Raw genomic sequence first — 19,878 nt, forward strand, 5'->3', positions numbered from 1 at the left:
TAAGCCCTCGTCTCAACACATTTCACTCACAGCTCTCCCCTACTCAACGACCATCTTTATCCTGCTAGTAAAGGCTCATCTCCATCTATGGCCACCAGCCTCTAGTCGTACGATGATCACTCCCTCAATACTTACATCTTAGCTGTATTAGGTCTTGAGAATGTGTGGTGCTCTGTTACCTGTACTCTATTTCTGTTATTTATTTACTGTAATGCAATGTTTTGTCCCCTGTACAGTCCTTTGTACGGCGCAACGAAACACATGTGGCGCCTTATAAATAAAATGTAATAATAATAATAATAATAATCAACAACATACCGCCAGTCGAGATCCCGGCGATCACAATACAGATGCCAGAATCCCGACAAGTGGTGAAATGCTAACACCGGAATCCCGTCAACACAGGCTATTCTCCCTCTGGGGGAGTCCATGACACCCATAGAGGGAGATTACCACCTGTGGCGAGCGCAGCGAGCCTGCAAGGGGCTTTCTAGCATTCAGCACGCTGCCGGCATACTGCTGGCCAGCGCGCCGGCCGTCAGTATACCATACAGAACACAAAGTAAGTTGTGCTCCATTTAATGTACATTACCACCTTCAATACACAACAGTAAATAATTACAGACTTACACAAATAATCCATCCGATTTATCAATAATATTATAAATCATTTCCGATTTGATGATGCTCAGCTTTTCCATAGCCGATGCGCCTCCATTATTCTTGATCCATTCTAACACTAGGCCCATTATGTAGATGCTGAAAGACAATGGCATGACCTATTTAACTGCACATTCCAACTCCAACAAAATGCTTTCCATACACTTCAATGGAATATTTTTCACATTGGCATTATATCTTCTAGTATTCGGACAGCATAAAAAAAATAAGAATTTACTCACCGGTAATTCTATTTCTTGTAGTCCGTAGTGGATGCTGGGAACTCCGTAAGGACCACGGGTAATAGACGGGCTCCGCAGGAGACTGGGCACTCTAAAAGAAAGATTAGGTACTATCTGGTGTGCACTGGCTCCTCCCTCTATGCCCCTCCTCCAGACCTCAGTTAAGGAAACTGTGCCCGGAAGAGCTGACACAACAAGGAAAGGATTTGGAATCCAGGGTAAGACTCATACCAGCCACACCAATCACACTGTACAACTTGTGATAACCATACCCAGTTAACAGTATAAACAACAACTGAGCCTCAGTAACAGATGGCTCATAACAATAACCCTTTAGTTAAGCAATAACTATATACATGTATTGCAGAGAGTCCGCACTTGGGACGGGCGCCAAGCATCCACTACGGACTACGAGAAATAGGAATTTACTCACCGGTAATTCTATTTTCTCTGACGTCCTAGTGGATGCTGGGAACTCCGTAAGGACCATGGGGATTATACCAAAGCTCCCAAACGGGCGAGAGAGTGCGGATGACTCTGCAGCACCTAATGAGCAAAGGCAAGGTCCTCCTCAGCCAGGGTATCAAACTTGTAGAACTTAGCAAATGTGTTTGAACCCGACCAAGTAGCAGCTCGGCAAAGTTGTAAAGCCGAGACCCCTCGGGCAGCCGCCCAAGAAGAGCCCACCTTCCTTGTGGAATGGGCTTTTACGGATTTAGGATGCGGTAATCGTGTTACAGATCCAGCGCGCAATAGTTTGCTTTGAAGCCGGAGCACCCAGTTTGTTGGGTGCATGCAGGATAAACAGAGAGTCAGTTTTCCTGACTCCAGCCGTCCTGGCTACATAGATTTTCAAAGCCCTGACTACATCAAGTAACCTGGAGTCCTCCAAGTCCCGAGTAGCCGCAGGCACCACAATAGGCTGGTTCAAATGAAACGCTGATACCACCTTAGGGAGAAATTGGGGACGAGTCCTCAACTCTGCCCTGTCCATATGAAAGATCAGATATGGGCTTTTACATGACAAAGCCGCCAATTCTGACACACGCCTAGCTGAAGCTAAGGCCAACAGCATGACCACCTTCCATGTGAGATACTTTAGCTCCACGGTCTTAAGTGGCTCAAACCAGTGTGATTTCAGGAAATCCAACACAATGTTAAGATCCCAAGGTGCCACTGGAGGCACAAAAGGGGGCTGAATATGCAGCACTCCCTTAACAAACGTCTGAACTTCAGGCAGTGAAGCCAGTTCTTTTTGAAAGAAAATAGATAGGGCCGAAATCTGGACCTTTATGGACCCCAATTTTAGGCCCATAGTCACCCCTGACTGTAGGAAGTGCAGAAATCGACCCAGCTGGAATTCCTCTGTTGGGGCCTTCCTGGCCTCACACCAAGCAACATATTTCCGCCATATGCGGTGATAATGCTTTGCCATCACATCCTTCCTAGCTTTTATCAGCGTAGGAATCACTTCATCCGGAATGCCCTTTTCCGTTAGGATCCGGCGTTCAACCGCCATGCCGTCAAACGCAGCCGCGGTAAGTCTTGGAACAGACAGGGCCCCTGCTGTAACAGGTCCTGTCTGAGAGGCAGAGGCCATGGGTCCTCTGAGATCATTCTTGTAGTTCTGGGTACCAAGTTCTTCTTGGCCAATCCGGAACGATGAGTATAGTTCTTACTCCTCTCTTTCTTACTATCCTCAGTACCTTGGGTATGAGAGGAAGAGGACGGAACACATAAACCGACTGGTACACCCACGGTGTCACTAGTGCGTCCACAGCTATCGCCTGAGGGTCCCGTGACCTGGCGCAATATTTTTTTAGCTTTTTGTTGAGGCGGGACGCCATCATGTCCACCTGTGGCAGTTCCCAACGATTTACAATCTGTGTGAAGACTCCTTGATGAAGTCCCCACTCTCCCGGGTGGAGGTCGTGCTTGCTGAGGAATTCTGCTTCCCAGTTGTCCACTCCCGGAATGAACACTGCTGACAGTGCTAGCACGTGATTCTCCGCCCATCGAAGAATCCTTGTGGCTTCTGCCATTGCCATCCTGCTTCTTGTGCCGCCCTGGCGGTTTACATGGGCGACCGCCGTGATGTTGTCTGACTGAATCAGTACTGATTGGTTTTGAAGCAGGGGCTCTGCTTGACTCAGTGCGTTGTAGATGGCCCTTAGTTCCAGTATATTTATGTGTAGAGAAGTCTCCAGACTTGACCATTGTCCTTGGAAGTTTCTTCCCTGAGTGACTGCCCCCCATCCTCGGAGGCTTGCATCCGTGGTCACCAGGACCCAGTCCTGTATGCCGAACCTGCGTCCCTCGAGAAGATGAGCACTCTGCAGCCACCACAGCAGAGACACCCTGGCCCTTGGGGACAGGGTGATCAACCGATGCATCTGAAGATGCGATCCGGACCATTTGTCCAACTGATCCCACTGAAAGATCCTTGCATGGAACCTGCCGAAGGGAATTGCTTCGTAAGAAGCCACCATCTTTCCCAGGACCCGCGTGCAGTGATGCACCGACACCTGTTTTGGTTTCAGGAGGTCCCTGACCAGAGATGACAATTCCTGGGCCTTCTCCTCCGGGAGAAACACCTTCTTCTGTTCTGTGTCCAGAATCATTCCCAGGAAAAGCAGACGCGTCGTAGGAATCAGCTGCGACTTTGGGATATTCAGAATCCAGCCGTGCTGTTGCAACACTTCCTGAGAGAGTGCTACGCTTACCAACAACTGCTCTTTGGACCTCGCCTTTATGAGGAGATCGTCCAAGTACGGGATAATTATAACTCCCTTTCGTCGAAGGAGTATCATCATTTCGGCCATTACCTTGGTAAATATTCTCTGAGCCGTGGAGAGACCAAACGGCAACGTCTGGAATTGGTAATGACAGTCCTGTACCACAAACCTGAGGTACTCCTGGTGAGGTGGGTAAATGGGGACATGCAAGTAAGCATCCTTGATGTCCAGCGACACCATAAAATCCCCCTCTTCCAGGCTTGCAATAACCGCCCTGAGCGATTCCATTTTGAACTTGAACTTCTTTATATAAGTGTTCAAGGATTTTACATTTAGAATGGGTCTCACCGAACCGTCCGGTTTCGGTACCACAAACATTGTGGAATAGTAACCCCTTCCCTGTTGAAGGAGGGGGACCTTGATTATCACCTGCTGGAGGTACAGCTTGTGAATTGCCGCCAGTACTATCTCCCTTTCCCTGGGAGGAGCTGGCAAGGCTGATTTGAGGTAACGGCGAGGGGGAGTCGCTTCGAACTCCAGCTTGTATCCCTGAGATACAATTTGTACAGCCCAGAGATCCACTTGTGAGCGAACCCACTGGTTGCTGAAGTTTCGGAGACGCGACCCCTCCACACCTGGCTCCGCCAGTGGAGCCCCAACGTCATGCGGTGGACTTAGTGGAAGCAGGGGAGGATTTTTGTTCCTGGGAACTGGCTGCCTGGTGCAGCTTCTTTCCTCTACCCCTGCCTCTGGCCAGAAAGGATGCGCCTCTGACCCGCTTGCCTTTCTGAGGCCGAAAGGACTGCATTTGATAATACGGTGCTTTCTTGGGCTGTGAGGGAACCAGAGGTAAAAAAGTCGACTTCCCAGCTGTTGCTGTGGATACGAGGTCCGAGAGACCGTCCCCAAACAATTCCTCACCCTTATAAGGCAAAACCTCCATGTGTTTTTTAGAATCAGCATCACCTGTCCACTGCAGAGTCCATAATACTCTCCTGGCAGAAACGGACATTGCATTAATTCTAGATGCCATCAGGCAAATGTCCCTCTGGGCATCCCGCATATATAAGACGACGTCTTTTATATGTTCCATGGTTAGCAAAATAGTATCCCTGTCGAGGGAATCAATGTTGTCTGACAGGGTATCAGTCCATGCTGCTGCAGCACTACACATCCAGGCTAAAGCAATAGCAGGTCTCAGTAGAGTACCAGAGTGTGTATACACAGACTTCAGGATAGCTTCCTGCTTTCTATCCGCAGGCTCCTTTAGGGCGGCCGTATCCTGAGACGGCAGTGCCACCCTTTTAGATAAGCGTGTGAGCGCCTTGTCCACCCTAGGGGATGTTTCCAAACGTAACCTATCCGTTGGCGGGAAACGGTACGCCATCAGTAACCTCTTAGAAATCACTAGTTTCTTATCAGGGGGAACTCCACGCTTCTTCACACAAATCATTTAATTCATCAGATGGGGGAAAAGTCACTGGCTGCTTTTTCTTCCCAAACATAATACTCCTCTTGGTGGTAACCGGGTTAACGTCAGAAATGTGCAATACATCTTTCATTGCAGTAATCATGCATCGGATGGCCTTTGTAGACTGTACATTGGTCTCATCCTCATCTACACTGGAGTCAGACTCCGTGTCGACATCTGTGTCTACCATCTGAGCCAGAGGACGTTTATGAGCCCCTGACGGCCTCTGAGTCGCCTGGGCAGGCGCGGGCTGAGACCCCGGCTGTCCCAAGGCTGCTGCGTCATCGAACCTTTTATGTAAGGAGTTGACACTGTCGGTTAAGACCTTCCACATATCCATCCAATCAGGTGTCGGCCCCGTCGGGGGCGACACCACACTAATCTGCCCCTGCTCCGCCTCCACGTAACCCTCCTCATCAAACATGTCGACACAGCCGTACCGACACACCGCACACACACAGGGAATGCTCTGACTGAGGACAGGACCCCACAAAGTCCTTTGGGGAGACAGAGAGAGAGTATGCCAGCACACACCACAGCACTATATAACAGGGATGTACACTTATCTTATTTGCGCCTAAATTTAAGTGCCCCCCCTCTCTTTTTTACCCTTCTTGTATCCAGATACTGCAGGGGAGAGCCTGGGGAGCTGCTTCCAGCGGAGCTGTGAAGGGAAAATGGCGCTGGTGTGCTGAGGAAGAAGGCCCCGCCCCCTCAGCGGCGGGCTTCTGTCCCGCGTTTTGTGTGAGTTAATGGCGGGGGTTTGCACACATATACAGTGCAGACTGTATTATGTGTATAATTTGTGCCAATAGGTATTATAATTGCTGCCCAGGGCGCACCTCCCCCCCCCCCCCCCCCCCAAGCGCCCTGCACCCTACAGTGACCGGAGTGTGTGGTGTGCAGTGGGAGCAACCTTAATGAAGACAGGAGTCTTCAGCCGCCGTTTTCGTCGTTCTCTTCTGTCTTCTGGCTCTGCAAGGGGGACGGCGGCGTGGCTCCGGGAACGGACGATCAAGGTCAGGCCCTGTGTTCGAACCCTCTGGAGCTAATGGTGTCCAGTAGCCTAAGAAGCACAAGCTAGCTGCAAGCAGGTAGGTTTGCTTCTCTCCCCTCAGTCCCACGTAGCAGTGAGTCTGTTGCCAGCAGATTTCACTGAAAATAAAAAACCTAACAAAATACTTTTTCTAGCAAGCTCAGGAGAGCCCACTAGGTGCATCCAGCTCTGGCCGGGCACAGATTCTAACTGAGGTCTGGAGGAGGGGCATCGAGGGAGGAGCCAGTGCACACCAGATAGTACCTAATCTTTCTTTTACAGTGCCCAGTCTCCTGCGGAGCCCGTCTATTCCCCATGGTCCTTACGGAGTTCCCAGCATCCACTAGGAGGTCAGAGAAAATAAAAACCCATTGAGTATTTAGATAAAGGTGAAAAAAAAAAAGAAAAAAAAGTGAAGGATATTAACTGCTAAGAGTCATATGCATACTGATGTACTAATTAACAGCAAAAAAACATTCTGGATAAGTGTAAAGAGACAAGTGTATGCATACATAAAAACAGATAAATAAGTAGTCAGATGATTACAGCGATACAGGTAACTGCCAAACACACAAAGCATTGGAGGCGTTTAATTCAGAGGCTTCAACATAATTGTGGTTTCTTGGATAAGTAAGGTAGGTAGAGAATATATATATATATATATATATATATATATATATATATATATATATATATATTTATTAGAGTATCCCATATCCAAATATTCCGAAATACGGACTTTGAGTGAGAGTGAAATAGTGAAACCTTTGTTTTTTGATGGCTCAATGTACACAAACTTTGTTTAATACACAAAGTTATTAAAAATATTGTATTAAATGACCTTCAGGCTGTGTATATAAGGTGTATATGAAACATAAATAAATTGTGTGAATGTAGACACACTTTGTTTAATGCACAAAGTTATAAAAAACATTGGCTAAAATTTACTTCAGGCTGTGTGTATAAGGTGTATATGAAACACAAATGCATTCTGTGCTTAGACTTAGGTCCCATCGCCATGATATCTCATTATGGTATGCAATTATTCCAAAATACGAAAAAATCCGATATCCAAAATACCTCTGGTCCCAAGCATTTTGGATAAGGGATACTCAACCTGTATTGTGGTGTCTTGATAGCTACGCCGGAAAAGGATGAGGTCTTAGAAGGAGATGACTAATGGGCCATAGTAATTGAATTACACTAGGGTGAGATGTTGGCATGGAATTACAGAAATCTATAAATTAAAGGCAATAATATAAAAACACTTCCCTGCTAAGAGCTTATTAAACTACATTTACAATATGTCAGCAGGCATAACATCTCATTGAAGAATAGGTCACAATCCTTCAAGTTCATTGATACGGGCTGGTGGTACTTGGCGATGAAATAAGGACACTCTCGTTTTGCATCTACTTTCACCTAACATTTGTCATTAGAAACATATTTACTATTTTCCGACTCTTTAAGTGGGATGTAGTTGGTATCTCGGCTCTCAGAAGGCCGACGCTGAAATCCTAACACCTGTTGGAATGCCAACGCGAGCATCACAACAGCCAGGAACCCAGAACATAAGTATCCTAGAGAGGTTAGGGTCAGGCTGTGGGCAGGGAGGGTTAGGGGGGAGGGAGATTAAGGTTAGCTGCCTCCTGCACCCCTGTTGGGATTTCAAACAGTTAGGATGCTGGTGTCGATATTCTGACTGCCTGACTGCATCCCGTACCCAACCCCTTTAAGCATTTTACTTGTCAACAGTTCTGCGTGCCTTTATGTAGTCTTGAGGAGGAAACAAAAAAAAAAAAAAAAAAACCACTGAATATTTTTATTCTCTGGCCATTCATCTTGCATCCAAACGCTGGTTTAACAAGTTATATAAGACACAGAAGGAGCAATAAACACAAAATTACAGTTATTCAGAGCCTACCTGAAACACGGAGGAGTATTATACAAAGAGCCATTTCCTGCTTGGATTTTGTAATCAAAGACTGTGGGGCATTCTCTCAGCGCAAAGCCCAATAGATCATCTCGCACTATTACTACCGTGACGCCAGCACAGCCAATGTTCTTTTGAGCCCCGGCAAAAATAAGCCCAAACTAGAAAGCAGAAAATAAATGCTGGAAATATAGTGTTGCTTTGTGCAAATAAGAGCAAACATTTACCTACATTTCTACATAGTCTTTATCACTACAGTTTATATGACAGCATGTACACAAGTATTTAATGCCCCACTTACTACAGGAGGGGTAGACTAACCTTTGGCACTCCAGCTGCTGTAGAACTACAGCCCCCAACACGCCTTGAGACAGTTTTAGTATGTCATTACAGTCAAAATGTGGCAGGGCTTTCTGGGATATGTAGTTCCACAGCAGCTGGAGTGCCACAGGTTGCCTACCCCTGTTCTTCAGTATGGCACTTGAATAAACATCACCCTCCATTGGATGGATTAAAAAGAATCCTTCTGTTCAGCTCCCAATTAATTGTATTATTTTTTTCTTAGTGTGTTTGTCGGTCATCTAAACATGATATTGAGCTAATCAATATCCAAAGTACCAGATAAATCACGGCTCCAAAGTTACTATCTCCACTATGTATAGGAGATGTGTTGTGTTAAAGGATGCAAATACCCCAACTAATTATAATGGTAGCAACACTAACTTTGTACCTTTAATAACGTTTCTAATTATAAACAAATTTAAATAAGTAATTTCTTGATGTACAGTATGTGAAAGTTACTAAAATGTCACTACACTTAAACATGCCAACCATTACCAGCAAGAAGCAGACGCCCATAGTCCACAGGCATCTAGAACCATTTTACTTTTGATATATGTATTACTGTAAACTTATGATCTACATTATGCGAGGCACTGAAAGAAAACCTGTACCTACCTTGGAAATCTCAATTGGCCTAGATAAGAAATTTGAAGACATATCGCAAACTAGCACGGATCCCTTCACATCAGGAATATGCTGGAACTCCACACCATGCACAGTTTCATTAGCACAATAGTACACATAGGAAGCTTCCGGGCTAAGATTCCACGTGCTTGGATCAGGAATTTCTAAATACAACAGGGGAAATATTCAATTAATTCCAGATCTCATAATTAATTTTCATTTACATGTTATGAATATGACTGAATTGCTGGCATACCTTCAAAAATATTTTTTTTTGTTAAAAATATATTTAGCTCTAGAATCTTACATAAGATAGTTATGTCTAAAATGTGAAAATTTTAAGAACATTTTCTAGTATTTATGTACTGTAGTAAATGTAATAATTAATCTAATTAAATAAGGTCATTTAAAAAAGGTAACTGATCCATGCAAATGTATCTATTGCTCCAGTGTAAAAGATTACATGTACATACATGATGCTTTAAGATAAAAGGCCATTAGGACATTTCTTTTCTTGCATGTTTTTTTTTTTTTTTTCATTATCTATTTTGTGATCAATTGCAGTTAATTAACACATGTAGAAGAGTCCTAAATCTGAGATGTGTCATGCATATGGTCCCAGAGTAAGTCGTTTTAAAAATCTTACAAAAAGGCCCAACTGTACTAAAAAAAAAAAAAAAAAAAAATTATATAATATAAAAAAAGTCGAATTGAGATACAGGAGCTGAGACGGGGGGAAAAGGGAGGGGGGGGGGGGGGGCGCGGGCGAGAAGCGCTACAGCAGCGTAGCCAGAGGATGTCACAGCCGCTGCTCACGGCAGCGTCCACACGGCTCTCGCTTGTTGGACGCTGCTGTGAGCGGCGGCTGTGACATCCTCCGGCTACGCTGCCCGCTGCTGTAGCGCTGCTCTCCGTCTGTCCGCGAGTCTCCCCCATCTCTGCTCCCGCATCACGGCAGCATCAACCCCGCTCCAGCAAGCGAGGTCTCGCTTGCTGGAGCCGGGTGGACACTGCTGTGAGCGGCGGCAGTGACATATCCTCCGGGTCTGCTCTTCCCAGTCTGCCCGCGGCTCTCCCCGTCTCTGCTCCCGCAACTCACTTAGACTTTTTTTAAAGTCGAATTGAGATGATCGAAAAGGGGACCAAAAACAGTTTGACACAAGCACGTGGATTGACAGCTATTCCGCCGATCCACGTGCTTTGACAAGTCAAATTCCTCGACTTGATAATTCGTGGTTAGATTGGGGTGTAGTATGGGTGACCGGCGGTCTCCTGACCGCTGGTCACCTTACCGACGCCGGGATCCTGGCAGCATACCGACGCCGGGATCCCGGCGGGGAGGGGCGAGTGCAGCAAGCCCCTTGCGGGCTCGCTGCGCTCGCCACGCTGCGGGCTCGGTGGCGACGGTTCTATTCCCACTCTATGGGTGTCGTGGACACCCACGAGTGGAAATAGTCCCTGTTGGTCGGCATGCCGACCATCGGGATAGTGAGCAGTCAGGCTCACGGAGGAGGTCATGTGACTGTCGGTCAGCCGACCGGCGGTCACATGACTACCACCCTTAGATTGAATAGGTCAGAACCCTTTCCGACCTAAAAAAAAGTCGAAAACTAACTTCTTTGACAGACGGCAGCTTTCGACTTCAACTGAATATACCCCATAATATGCTCAACACAAAAGACTTTATGGGGTTGATTTAATTAAAAGGTCACAAGGCCATCAATGCAGGATTGCACATACATATTTATCCAACTGCCTATCCGGCACAACCCTAAGGGAAGATGCTGTAGAGATAGGGAGTATTGAACTTTTAATTAAATGTGTCACATGAGCATCCACTGTAGGTGGAGTCTCGCATTTCGTACAATCAGCTGATGGTAGCTGATAAAAGAAGCTGAGCTTCTTAGGGACCGTAAATTTAAGGAGTTTTCCTTGCCTCGCTCATGGCTTTTTTGAAGTGGTCCGAGTGAGGAAACTCTGCTAAAACTACCTTCTGCCATTTACGCAGAGGATCTTTAGTAGTAGGGGCTGGTTCAGCATCCTCAAGCTGAAGTGACAACTTCACAGCCCTAATTAATGCAGAAACATAAAACTTAGGTGGGGCCTCCTCGTCCCGAGAGGGTTTCAGCGTCTGAAACTTCAGCTTGCTCGGCAGTAACTAATGATTTGTCTGAGTCAGAGACGGGGGTAGACTGAAGAAGGCAGAGGCCGCTTAGAAGTAGAGGGTGCAGGCAATACACCTTGACCCTGCATCATGTTTTGAAAAACAGCCAAGGAAGCAGCCAAGCTCTGTACAGAACTAGAGATTAAGTCCAACCATGTTGTAGGGACGGGTGGGGCTGTAATTACCTGATAAACAGGCTGTAATGAATGTGGAAATCCCATAGAGGGAGCCATTGAGAACTGCAGTGATTGTGGTATACCCATAGGTGAAACCACAGATGATGTAGCAATATGGTCAGCAATGTGGTAAAACATAAACCTTCCTATCAAATTGCATCCACTCTGTACAGTCCACACATATCCTCATATGTCTTAACTTTCCCTTCCTCTCGAACACGGTTCATCATTGCTGTATGACCATATCATACAGCCCTCCAAGAACCTTTGCAATCTGGCGAACAACTATGCAATAGATAGGCATGTGTACACAAGGAAAGGTGCTATTTCCCTATAGGTTGTAAGCAGGGTCTTCCTACCTCTATGACTGTTTGTTATCACCCAGTTTGTTATTGTTATTTCAAATTGCAAAGCGCAACGGAATTTGCTGCGCTATAAAAGAATCTGTTAATAAATAAATAAATAAAAGATGCCCATGGGGGTACTTGTACAAGTGCTGGAGGAGCTGAGAGTCACCATACAGGTTGTGCACTGACCATCCAGTGACAATTCCTGAGGTAAAACCTCAGTGTTACAGGTCTTACATGCTACCATTGTAGAAGCCCCCGACTGCTTGGTCTTAGCTTTGTACACAGTAATTCTGCTATGTCTAACAAACACACAATTGTGGCAATGTGCAGCGTGAAAACAGTAGTATGTGACAAGGTGCACACACAAATTACAATATACAGTACAGTGTGGCAAATATAACCTCAAATGCACCAGTTTTCAAGGGTTATTTAAAGAGAGAAAGGGAAAGCAGTATGAGACAGAGATTGAACACATGCAGCAGTACTAGCATAAGTCACATACAATGCAGAATAAAATATAATCTACCCTGCTCTGTAGAAGAGGCTTTGTAGGATGCAGCTTTTTTTTATAACCTGCGATGTGGTAGAGATATACATGGAGATTCTGCCCACTGCTCCTGAAGACCTGCAGAGCTCAGATAATGGCTGCCCAGCGTCTCTCTGTGGAGGAGGATGAGGGAGAAGCAGCCCAGGGTGGGAAGACCACTGTGGAATTGCGCTCTGGGCTGGAGGAGGGGCCGCTGGGGAAGCACTGACCTCCCCTAAGCTGAACTTCACCACCGGTTCTCCTGGCCTGCCCGTTTACCCAGCACCAGTGTACATTACAGCCTTGGTGATCTAGTACGGCCGCAGGGAACACTTAATGGTCAGAAAGCACGTCAGTGCCGCTGGCCCTCTCCCTAGGCCAGTGGTAAAAAGACTGTGCTATATGCAGGTTACCAGTCTTACCTGTCCCCCAGTGATCTGGATGTAGTGAAGAAATTGTGCCAGGGGTCCCGCCGAAGCCACACATCGAGCATCAGTGCTGGCTTCCTATTGGACTACCAGATGCTGATTGCTCAGTAAACAGTAGGGGAAAGAAAAAAAAAAATTTTTATATATTATATATATATATATATATATATATATATATATATATATATATATATATATATATATATATATATATATAAAAAATAAAAAAAATTAAAATTTAAAAACTTGTGCTGCAGTGTGCAGCCCTTGTCCAGTGTGACCAGTTGCAGGCTGGCATTAAAAAAAAAAAAAAAAACCCACACACACACAAAAATAATAGGAATTTGATACCTACCGGTAACTCCTTTCTCCTGTTCTCGTAGTCCGTAGGGGATACTGGGATGGATTAGTACCATGGGTATAGATCGGGTCCATTGGAGCCTGGCACTTTAAGAAATGTTCAGTGTGTGCTGGCTCCTCCCCTCTATGCCCCTCCACCAGACTCAGTCTAGGAAAACTGTGCCCGAGGAGACGGACATACTGTGAGAGAAGGAAAACAGATAACAGTGGTGAGGTAACGAACCAACACACACCAGTAAGACCGGATAGTCGCGCTAACCAGAACAAAAAGGATAGCCACGCTAACCAAACCAAGGATAGCAATGTTAAACACGAACAGTAATAGGGATAGCAACAGCAGACCCAACAAAGAACTTACAGCCAGGTAAGCAGGAAACACGAAGCACTGAGGCGGGATCCCATTCCCCGGATGGATGTTGTCAACTCCTGGAATGGATATGGCCCTTGCGTTGGTTTCCGTCCAGAGGAGTATCCTCGACACCTCTCGCATTGCGGCCCTGCTTCTTGTTCCTCCCTGTCGGTTTATGTACGCCACAGCCGTGGCATTTTCCCACTGTACTTGTATGGCCTAATTATCAGAGAAGATAGGAGGGCATGTAGAAGAGAATTGTAAATTGCCCCAAGCTCCAGAACGTTTATCGGGAGCGAGGATTCCTGACTCGACCACATTCCCAGGAACCGAGCCCCTTGGGTCACTGCCCCCCAGCCCCGGAGGCTGGCCTCCGTTGTCAGCAGAGTCCAAGACTGGGCATTGAAACTCCGACCCTCCACAAGGTGAGAGACTTGTAGCCACCATAACAGGGAGATTTGCATGTGCAGGCGAGAACTAGACCACTTGTCCAGCAGATCTAGCTGGAACGGACGGGCATGGAATCTGCCGTACTGGATTGCCTCGGAGGCCACCATCTTTCCCAGTAAGCGGATGCAAAGGTGAACGGAGATATTGTGGGGTCTGAGCACCGAGCGGACCATAGCCTGGATAGTCAATGCCTTGTCCTTGGGGAGGAATACCTTTTGAGACAGTGTCCAGTATCATTCCCAGGAACTGAATTCTGTGATGGTTCCAGGTGAGAGACTTCTGGAAATTTAGGATCCACCCATGTTCTGTAAGAAGTCGAGTAGCCAAGTCAATGCTGTTCAGACTCTCCCTGGACACCGCTTTTATCAAGAGATTGTCCACGTAGGGGACTATGTCGACTCCCATCATGCGGAGTTACAGCATCATCTCCACCATGATTTTTGTGAATACCCTTGGAGCTGTGGAAAGACCAAAGAGTAAGGCCTGAAACTGGAAGTAGTGGTCCAGTATAGCGAATCTGAGATAAGTCTGATGAGGGGGCCATATCGGGGTGTGTAGATAGGCATCCTTTACATCCAGGGATACCAGGAACTCCTCTTCTTCAGGACCTGAGACCACCGCCCTTAGAGATTCCATCTTGAACCTGAACACCCGAAGATACGGGTTCAGAGATTTGAGATTCAAGATCGGCCATACCAAACCGTCCGGTTTTGGTACCACGAATAGACTTGAATAAAATCCCTTGTGCAACAAAGGAGGTACCGGAAAATATAACTTGTTTGTCGTAGTTTCTGAATGGTGTTCTGCAAGGTAACTCTTGCTACTGGTGAAGCTGGTAAGCCTGACCTGAAGAATCTGTGAGAAGGGAGTGCTTGGTATTCCAACCGGTAACCCTGGGATATGAGGTCCCTCACCCAATGATCCTGGCAGGATTCTGCCCACACATGGGCGAAGTGTTGAAGCAGAGCACCCACTTGAAAGTCCCCATACAGCTGGGGCCAACCATCACGTGTAAGGCTTAGCGGATGAGGATCCGGAGGCCTGGTCCAGAGACCCAGCAACCACTGGTTTACGGGGTTTACCTCGGTTTCCTCCAGCTGCATTTAAGGCACCCCTGGCTCTGCCTCTAAATCTGGCCACATGAAAGGACTGCAGAGGGGGCCCAGGATAGGGAAGTCAGATAGGCACGGCAGATAGACTTACCTGCCGTTGCTCGAGAAATCCACTTGTTCAGTTCTTCCCCAAACAAGGCATCCCCTTCAAAGGGAAGATTTTCCACACTCCTCTTGGAACTGTCGCAGCTACAGAACTTTGCGAGCCAAAACGGCCATCGCAGTGGTATGGGCATTGAGGAGGCCTATTTCTTTGATCACCTCACTCATGAAATTTGCAGCATCCTGGATATGATGCAGTAGAGTCAGGATCTCATCCTGAGGTAGAGTGTCAAGCCCCCCTATTATATTTTCAGACCATTTCACCAGTGGCCCACCTTGTAATCCAACCGCAACCAATAGTGGGCCTCTGCATCCCGATACCAACCCAAGCAAATCCCTTTTGGTGGAACATTTTTAATCTTAAAAAGACTGGACTGAAGCCGATTGTATGGTGAATATCTAGACATCTTCGCACAATCCTCCATTCCAAATGCACTGCAAGTTCTTCTCTTTTGTCAGACCAAAATTGTAATGTGTGTAACGCAATTGCAAATTTTGAAATTTAATTCAATTAAAAATAAAGACAAAAAAAAAAAAAAAAAAAAGCATAGTGCTGTGATTTTACAGAAAGGCAATATACTTGGAAAGAAAAAGTTGCTGCATGTGCGGTCATCTTTAGACAGTAAAAGAAACATTCTCTCATGAATTGATATTGAATGTTTTGGCTTACCTGTATAACTTCCAAGCTTTGGATGGACAATATTTACTTTTCCATACTTTTCTGCCTCTTTGGCTGCTTTTGATGACCAAGCACCAGTAACTACATAGTCTGCATGTTTTGCTTCCTTTAAACCAATAAGATTAAGAGGAACAGCGCTAAATTGTCCACTTCCACCACCTTGAAGAAAAAGCACTTTATAGTTTTCTGGGATGTCCCTGATGAAAAAATAAAAATGTACATATTAATATAATTTGTCATTCCTAACTATTTTAGATGAACACTTCTTTCTTACAATCAACTTCACTATATGTTTTAAAAATAAATAAAAAAAAGTCATAAAAAAAAATAGAAAAAACTTGTCTGCAAGGCACACCAGATACTGCAGAAAAAAATATACTATGCCAGCTCACTCACGCTCCTAAGGCTATATACACATACATCAGTAGGATGTGCTGTCGATAAGACATCATTTACAACGGGACCCGGCATCAGTGCATACACACTTGCCAATGTCGGTAGTGACGGTCCGACATGGACGGCCATGGTGCATTTGGCAGCCTGGCCTTCGTCTGCGTTATCGCCCTACGGACAATGTTGCAGTCGACCCGCGGGAGTAACATTTTGTATATACACATTAGAAGATACAGTTCTGAACCGGTCAGATCCAAGCAATATCGTCTAAGTGTGTACGCACCTTTACACTATTCCATTTCAAACATGATAAACTGCACCAATGTTTCCTAGTATCTCCTAACTTAATTAACCTGGGCTAAATTTCATTTTATTTCAACATCTACTTTATTCAACTGGGCATTCATTATGCACACGAGGACGGAGCCAATTGTTCTGGGAGATGCGGGCTATGTTTGATGGTATTTCTATGCTATGAAGCTTATATACCAGAGGTTCTCAAATTCGGTCCTCAATGCACCCCAATGGTCCAGGTTCAAGTATATCTATGCTTGGCCACAGGTGCGTTAATTAGTAACTCAGTCAATTTGATGTAACCATCTGTGCTGAACTATTGAGGACCGCATTTGAGAACCTTGGTTATATACCGTCAGCAGAAGATTGCGCAATAGAACTTTACAACACTGATGGGACTGTAAACCGACATCCAATGTAGATGACAGGCTCTGTGCCATTAGACCTTATGTGCATTGGATCTATTCCAACTTCCCATCAAAGTTTTAAATAGGTCATAGACCAGAGGTTCTCAAATGCGGTCCTCAAGTCACCCCAACGGTCCAAGTTTTAAGTATATCCATGCTTGGCCACAGGTGAATTAATTAGTACCTCAGTCAGTTTGATGAAACCATCTGTGCGGAACCATTGATATTACTTAAAACCAGGACTGTTTGGGTGCCTTGAAGACCACGTTTGAGAACCTCTGTCATACACAAATCAATCTAATATTGACATACAGTACATTTTAATATGGAACAGACTGTATAATCATCTTAACTAAACATTTTACCCAGGCCTTGCACATTTATATTTGTTTATATTTAGTACCCTTTATAAGAGAATGGGATTTAAGTAAATAGTTATATTGTGACATGCATAAATGTACAAATATTGTTTGCTAAAGTTTAATCAACTTACAACATTTTCCACAGAAGGCTGTTTAACCATAATACACCAATAATAACTTACAGCAACTCTCGCAAGCAAATCTCTGTAGTGTTCAAAATCTTTGTGAAATCAGATGACCTGTGGCTCATTTCTATTAAAAGAGAAAAACCAAGTGGGATATTGGTTTGTTAATTATGTTAGATGTTCTATAGCAGTCTATTTCATTTAGAAGCACTCTACATACCAAGAACACTAATGCCAAGCCCTTTGTAGTCAACCAATTCCTTCTGTGCTTCCAGCAAAACCTGCACAATAAAAAAAAAAAAAAGGGTTGAGAATTTAATAAAATGATAAACGTTTACAAACTCATCTTCAAAAGCCAAACTAATGTTAAGATAATTGTTTGCCTTAAGTATATGACCATTCACTTTTTTTTTTATATTGGGCTACATCATGACTGGTGAAACCCTCTAGCTTCTTAAATTGTACTCCTATATTTAACTTGCGGTCTCCTAAATTCTACATTCATGGCACAGTTTGCCCACTACCCCCGATTTCCAGGAACAGTCAAAAGTTTAAAAGAGGTCAGCATAGACGTCCCCACTGTTTAATAATGACTGGCTGTACAATAAAATGGTTCTCTCTACAAGACTGGATTTTTTTACTCTGTAGGCTTAAATTAAATGAGTCAATCCAATTAGGTGCGCGTTGGGTCCTGTGAGCCATTCTCAATGCAAATTACATTTGCAATCCAATTCCAAACTCATTGTTTTTCTACATGAAATTTGCATTGTTGTGTGCACAACCCCCTGAGCAGGTGAAAACGTAGGGGGAAAAAAAAGTTGTTTTAAAAGGGAAAAAATGACAGGAAACAGTGCAGAACCACTGGTACACCCCTCCTAACTAATTATCATGTACTTGGAGGGGTTTAACTTGCATAATTTGTCTATTAGAGACTTGTCAGTTTTTAGATGAATTTTATCAAATCAATAATGGGTTAAATGATGTTGGACACCTACTGTAGGCTTGTTGCGCTTGCCTCCCCCCCGGCCATCTCGTTGCTGGGATCCTAGCGTCGGTAAGGTGACCGGCGGTCACGCAAACCAAACCATTGCATTTTGTAGAAAAATCGAGCAATCTTGCCGCATGTACCGTGAATAAGCCTTTGTAATTGGATCTTGCATTTATCGGGTGTACGCATTCCTGCATCGTATGAGAGATTAATGAAACAAGCCCACTCCTATTTGGATTGACCCCTAAGTGTACCTCAAAAATACTGCAGTAAAGATAGTAGTCAAAAAAGTAGAGTAGCAAAACACATATGGTACCAGCCTTATCGGATTAGAAAGAAATTGCTTGTCACAGGATAAAATAAAAATAATAATTGGTGATCAACTTTAATTTCAATTCTGAAATCATAGCTGTAAAAATATGTAAAACAATACTGAAGTTACAGCCTTGTCATAGAAACTGTTATTCCACAAATGTGACAAGTATGCAGAGGCATGTGAATTAGATGGTAGCACGCCCCTTTGTTGTGCTCCTCCTTTGATTGGTCAGAGGGCGACAGCTGATGCAATATTTTCCTGCACAGATCCACATCAGCAGAGCAGCACAATTACTGCATGCTCCAATTATCAACATCATAGGAGGAGATCCTGGAAATCTTTCACTCTATTCCATTATTTATTTGTATTTTTGGGGGAATTAATACACCAATGAATCTGATTTATCCCCACAAAGGGTCAGTGTTTCCCTATATATTTTAGCTGCACTCAAGGCGTCTTAATACTAGATACAGTGTGTGTGTGTGTGTGTGTGTGTGTGTGTGTGTGTGTGTGTATGTGTGTGTGTATATATTTGTTTATTTATTTATTTTTTTGCAGGTCATCTCATCCCTGCTGTATTACTATGCAACAACCATTTCATGAACTATAAATTTTTTCGATTAAAAAAAACAAAACCGTAAACGCTTGCACCCTTCTCTTTATTACGTAGCCAATTACCATGCAAAATAGTGTATTTCCCTGAATATCCTGTAAATCAATTTCTTATTAAGAGACTGCGCAGGAGCAGATTTTACTTGTAAGACCTATGCATTTTGCAATACAATTATCTAAATGAGTACACCATACATAAGAACAGCGCGCAGGCATGCCATCAGATCACACCATCAGCAGTATTTTTTATAGCTGTAGTTGGGCATGAATCTATTTACAGGTTTATACAAGTAGCAACTGTTGCCACAAGAGTAAGCGCCCTCTGTGCACAGCCTAGTTACATCATGTTCAGCACCTGGCAACCACATACTGCAGGGAGTGAGGCTACAGTGCATCTCTGTGACTGCTTTAGTATTTGTTACCCGAGACGCCAGGTGTAACGGAGCCATATTCTAGAGCAGCAGAAGAGGAAGCCCCCATATCAGACAACTAGGGGAATATAAAGCACTGTTCTATGTAGCACCCCCAATAGCAGTGTCGCACCCACTACCCATTGTAGCACGGCAATTCACTGGTCACCAACATGAGTCCTACAGAGAAGAGCAGGACTACATATAACCATGGCAATACTATATAGCACAG

The 19,878-nt window shown here is 44.7% G+C and overlaps 1 protein-coding gene across 1 annotated transcript in view; it reads right to left on the reverse strand.

Annotated features, from left to right (window-relative positions):
* PSAT1 (phosphoserine aminotransferase 1) overlaps positions 1-19,878 on the reverse strand; it is a 44,055-nt gene that overhangs the window by 23,618 nt on the left and 559 nt on the right. Inside the window, exons 2-7 of the mRNA XM_063913830.1 lie at positions 17,541-17,601; positions 17,378-17,447; positions 15,731-15,936; positions 9,035-9,207; positions 8,069-8,238; positions 631-759 (exon numbers count right to left, since the gene is read on the reverse strand). Coding sequence (XP_063769900.1) covers positions 631-759; positions 8,069-8,238; positions 9,035-9,207; positions 15,731-15,936; positions 17,378-17,447; positions 17,541-17,601 — 809 coding nt within the window. The remainder of the gene's footprint in view (positions 1-630; positions 760-8,068; positions 8,239-9,034; positions 9,208-15,730; positions 15,937-17,377; positions 17,448-17,540; positions 17,602-19,878) is intronic.

Source organism: Pseudophryne corroboree, chromosome 1 (assembly GCF_028390025.1).
Source record: "Pseudophryne corroboree isolate aPseCor3 chromosome 1, aPseCor3.hap2, whole genome shotgun sequence".
NCBI lineage: Eukaryota > Metazoa > Chordata > Amphibia > Anura > Myobatrachidae > Pseudophryne > Pseudophryne corroboree.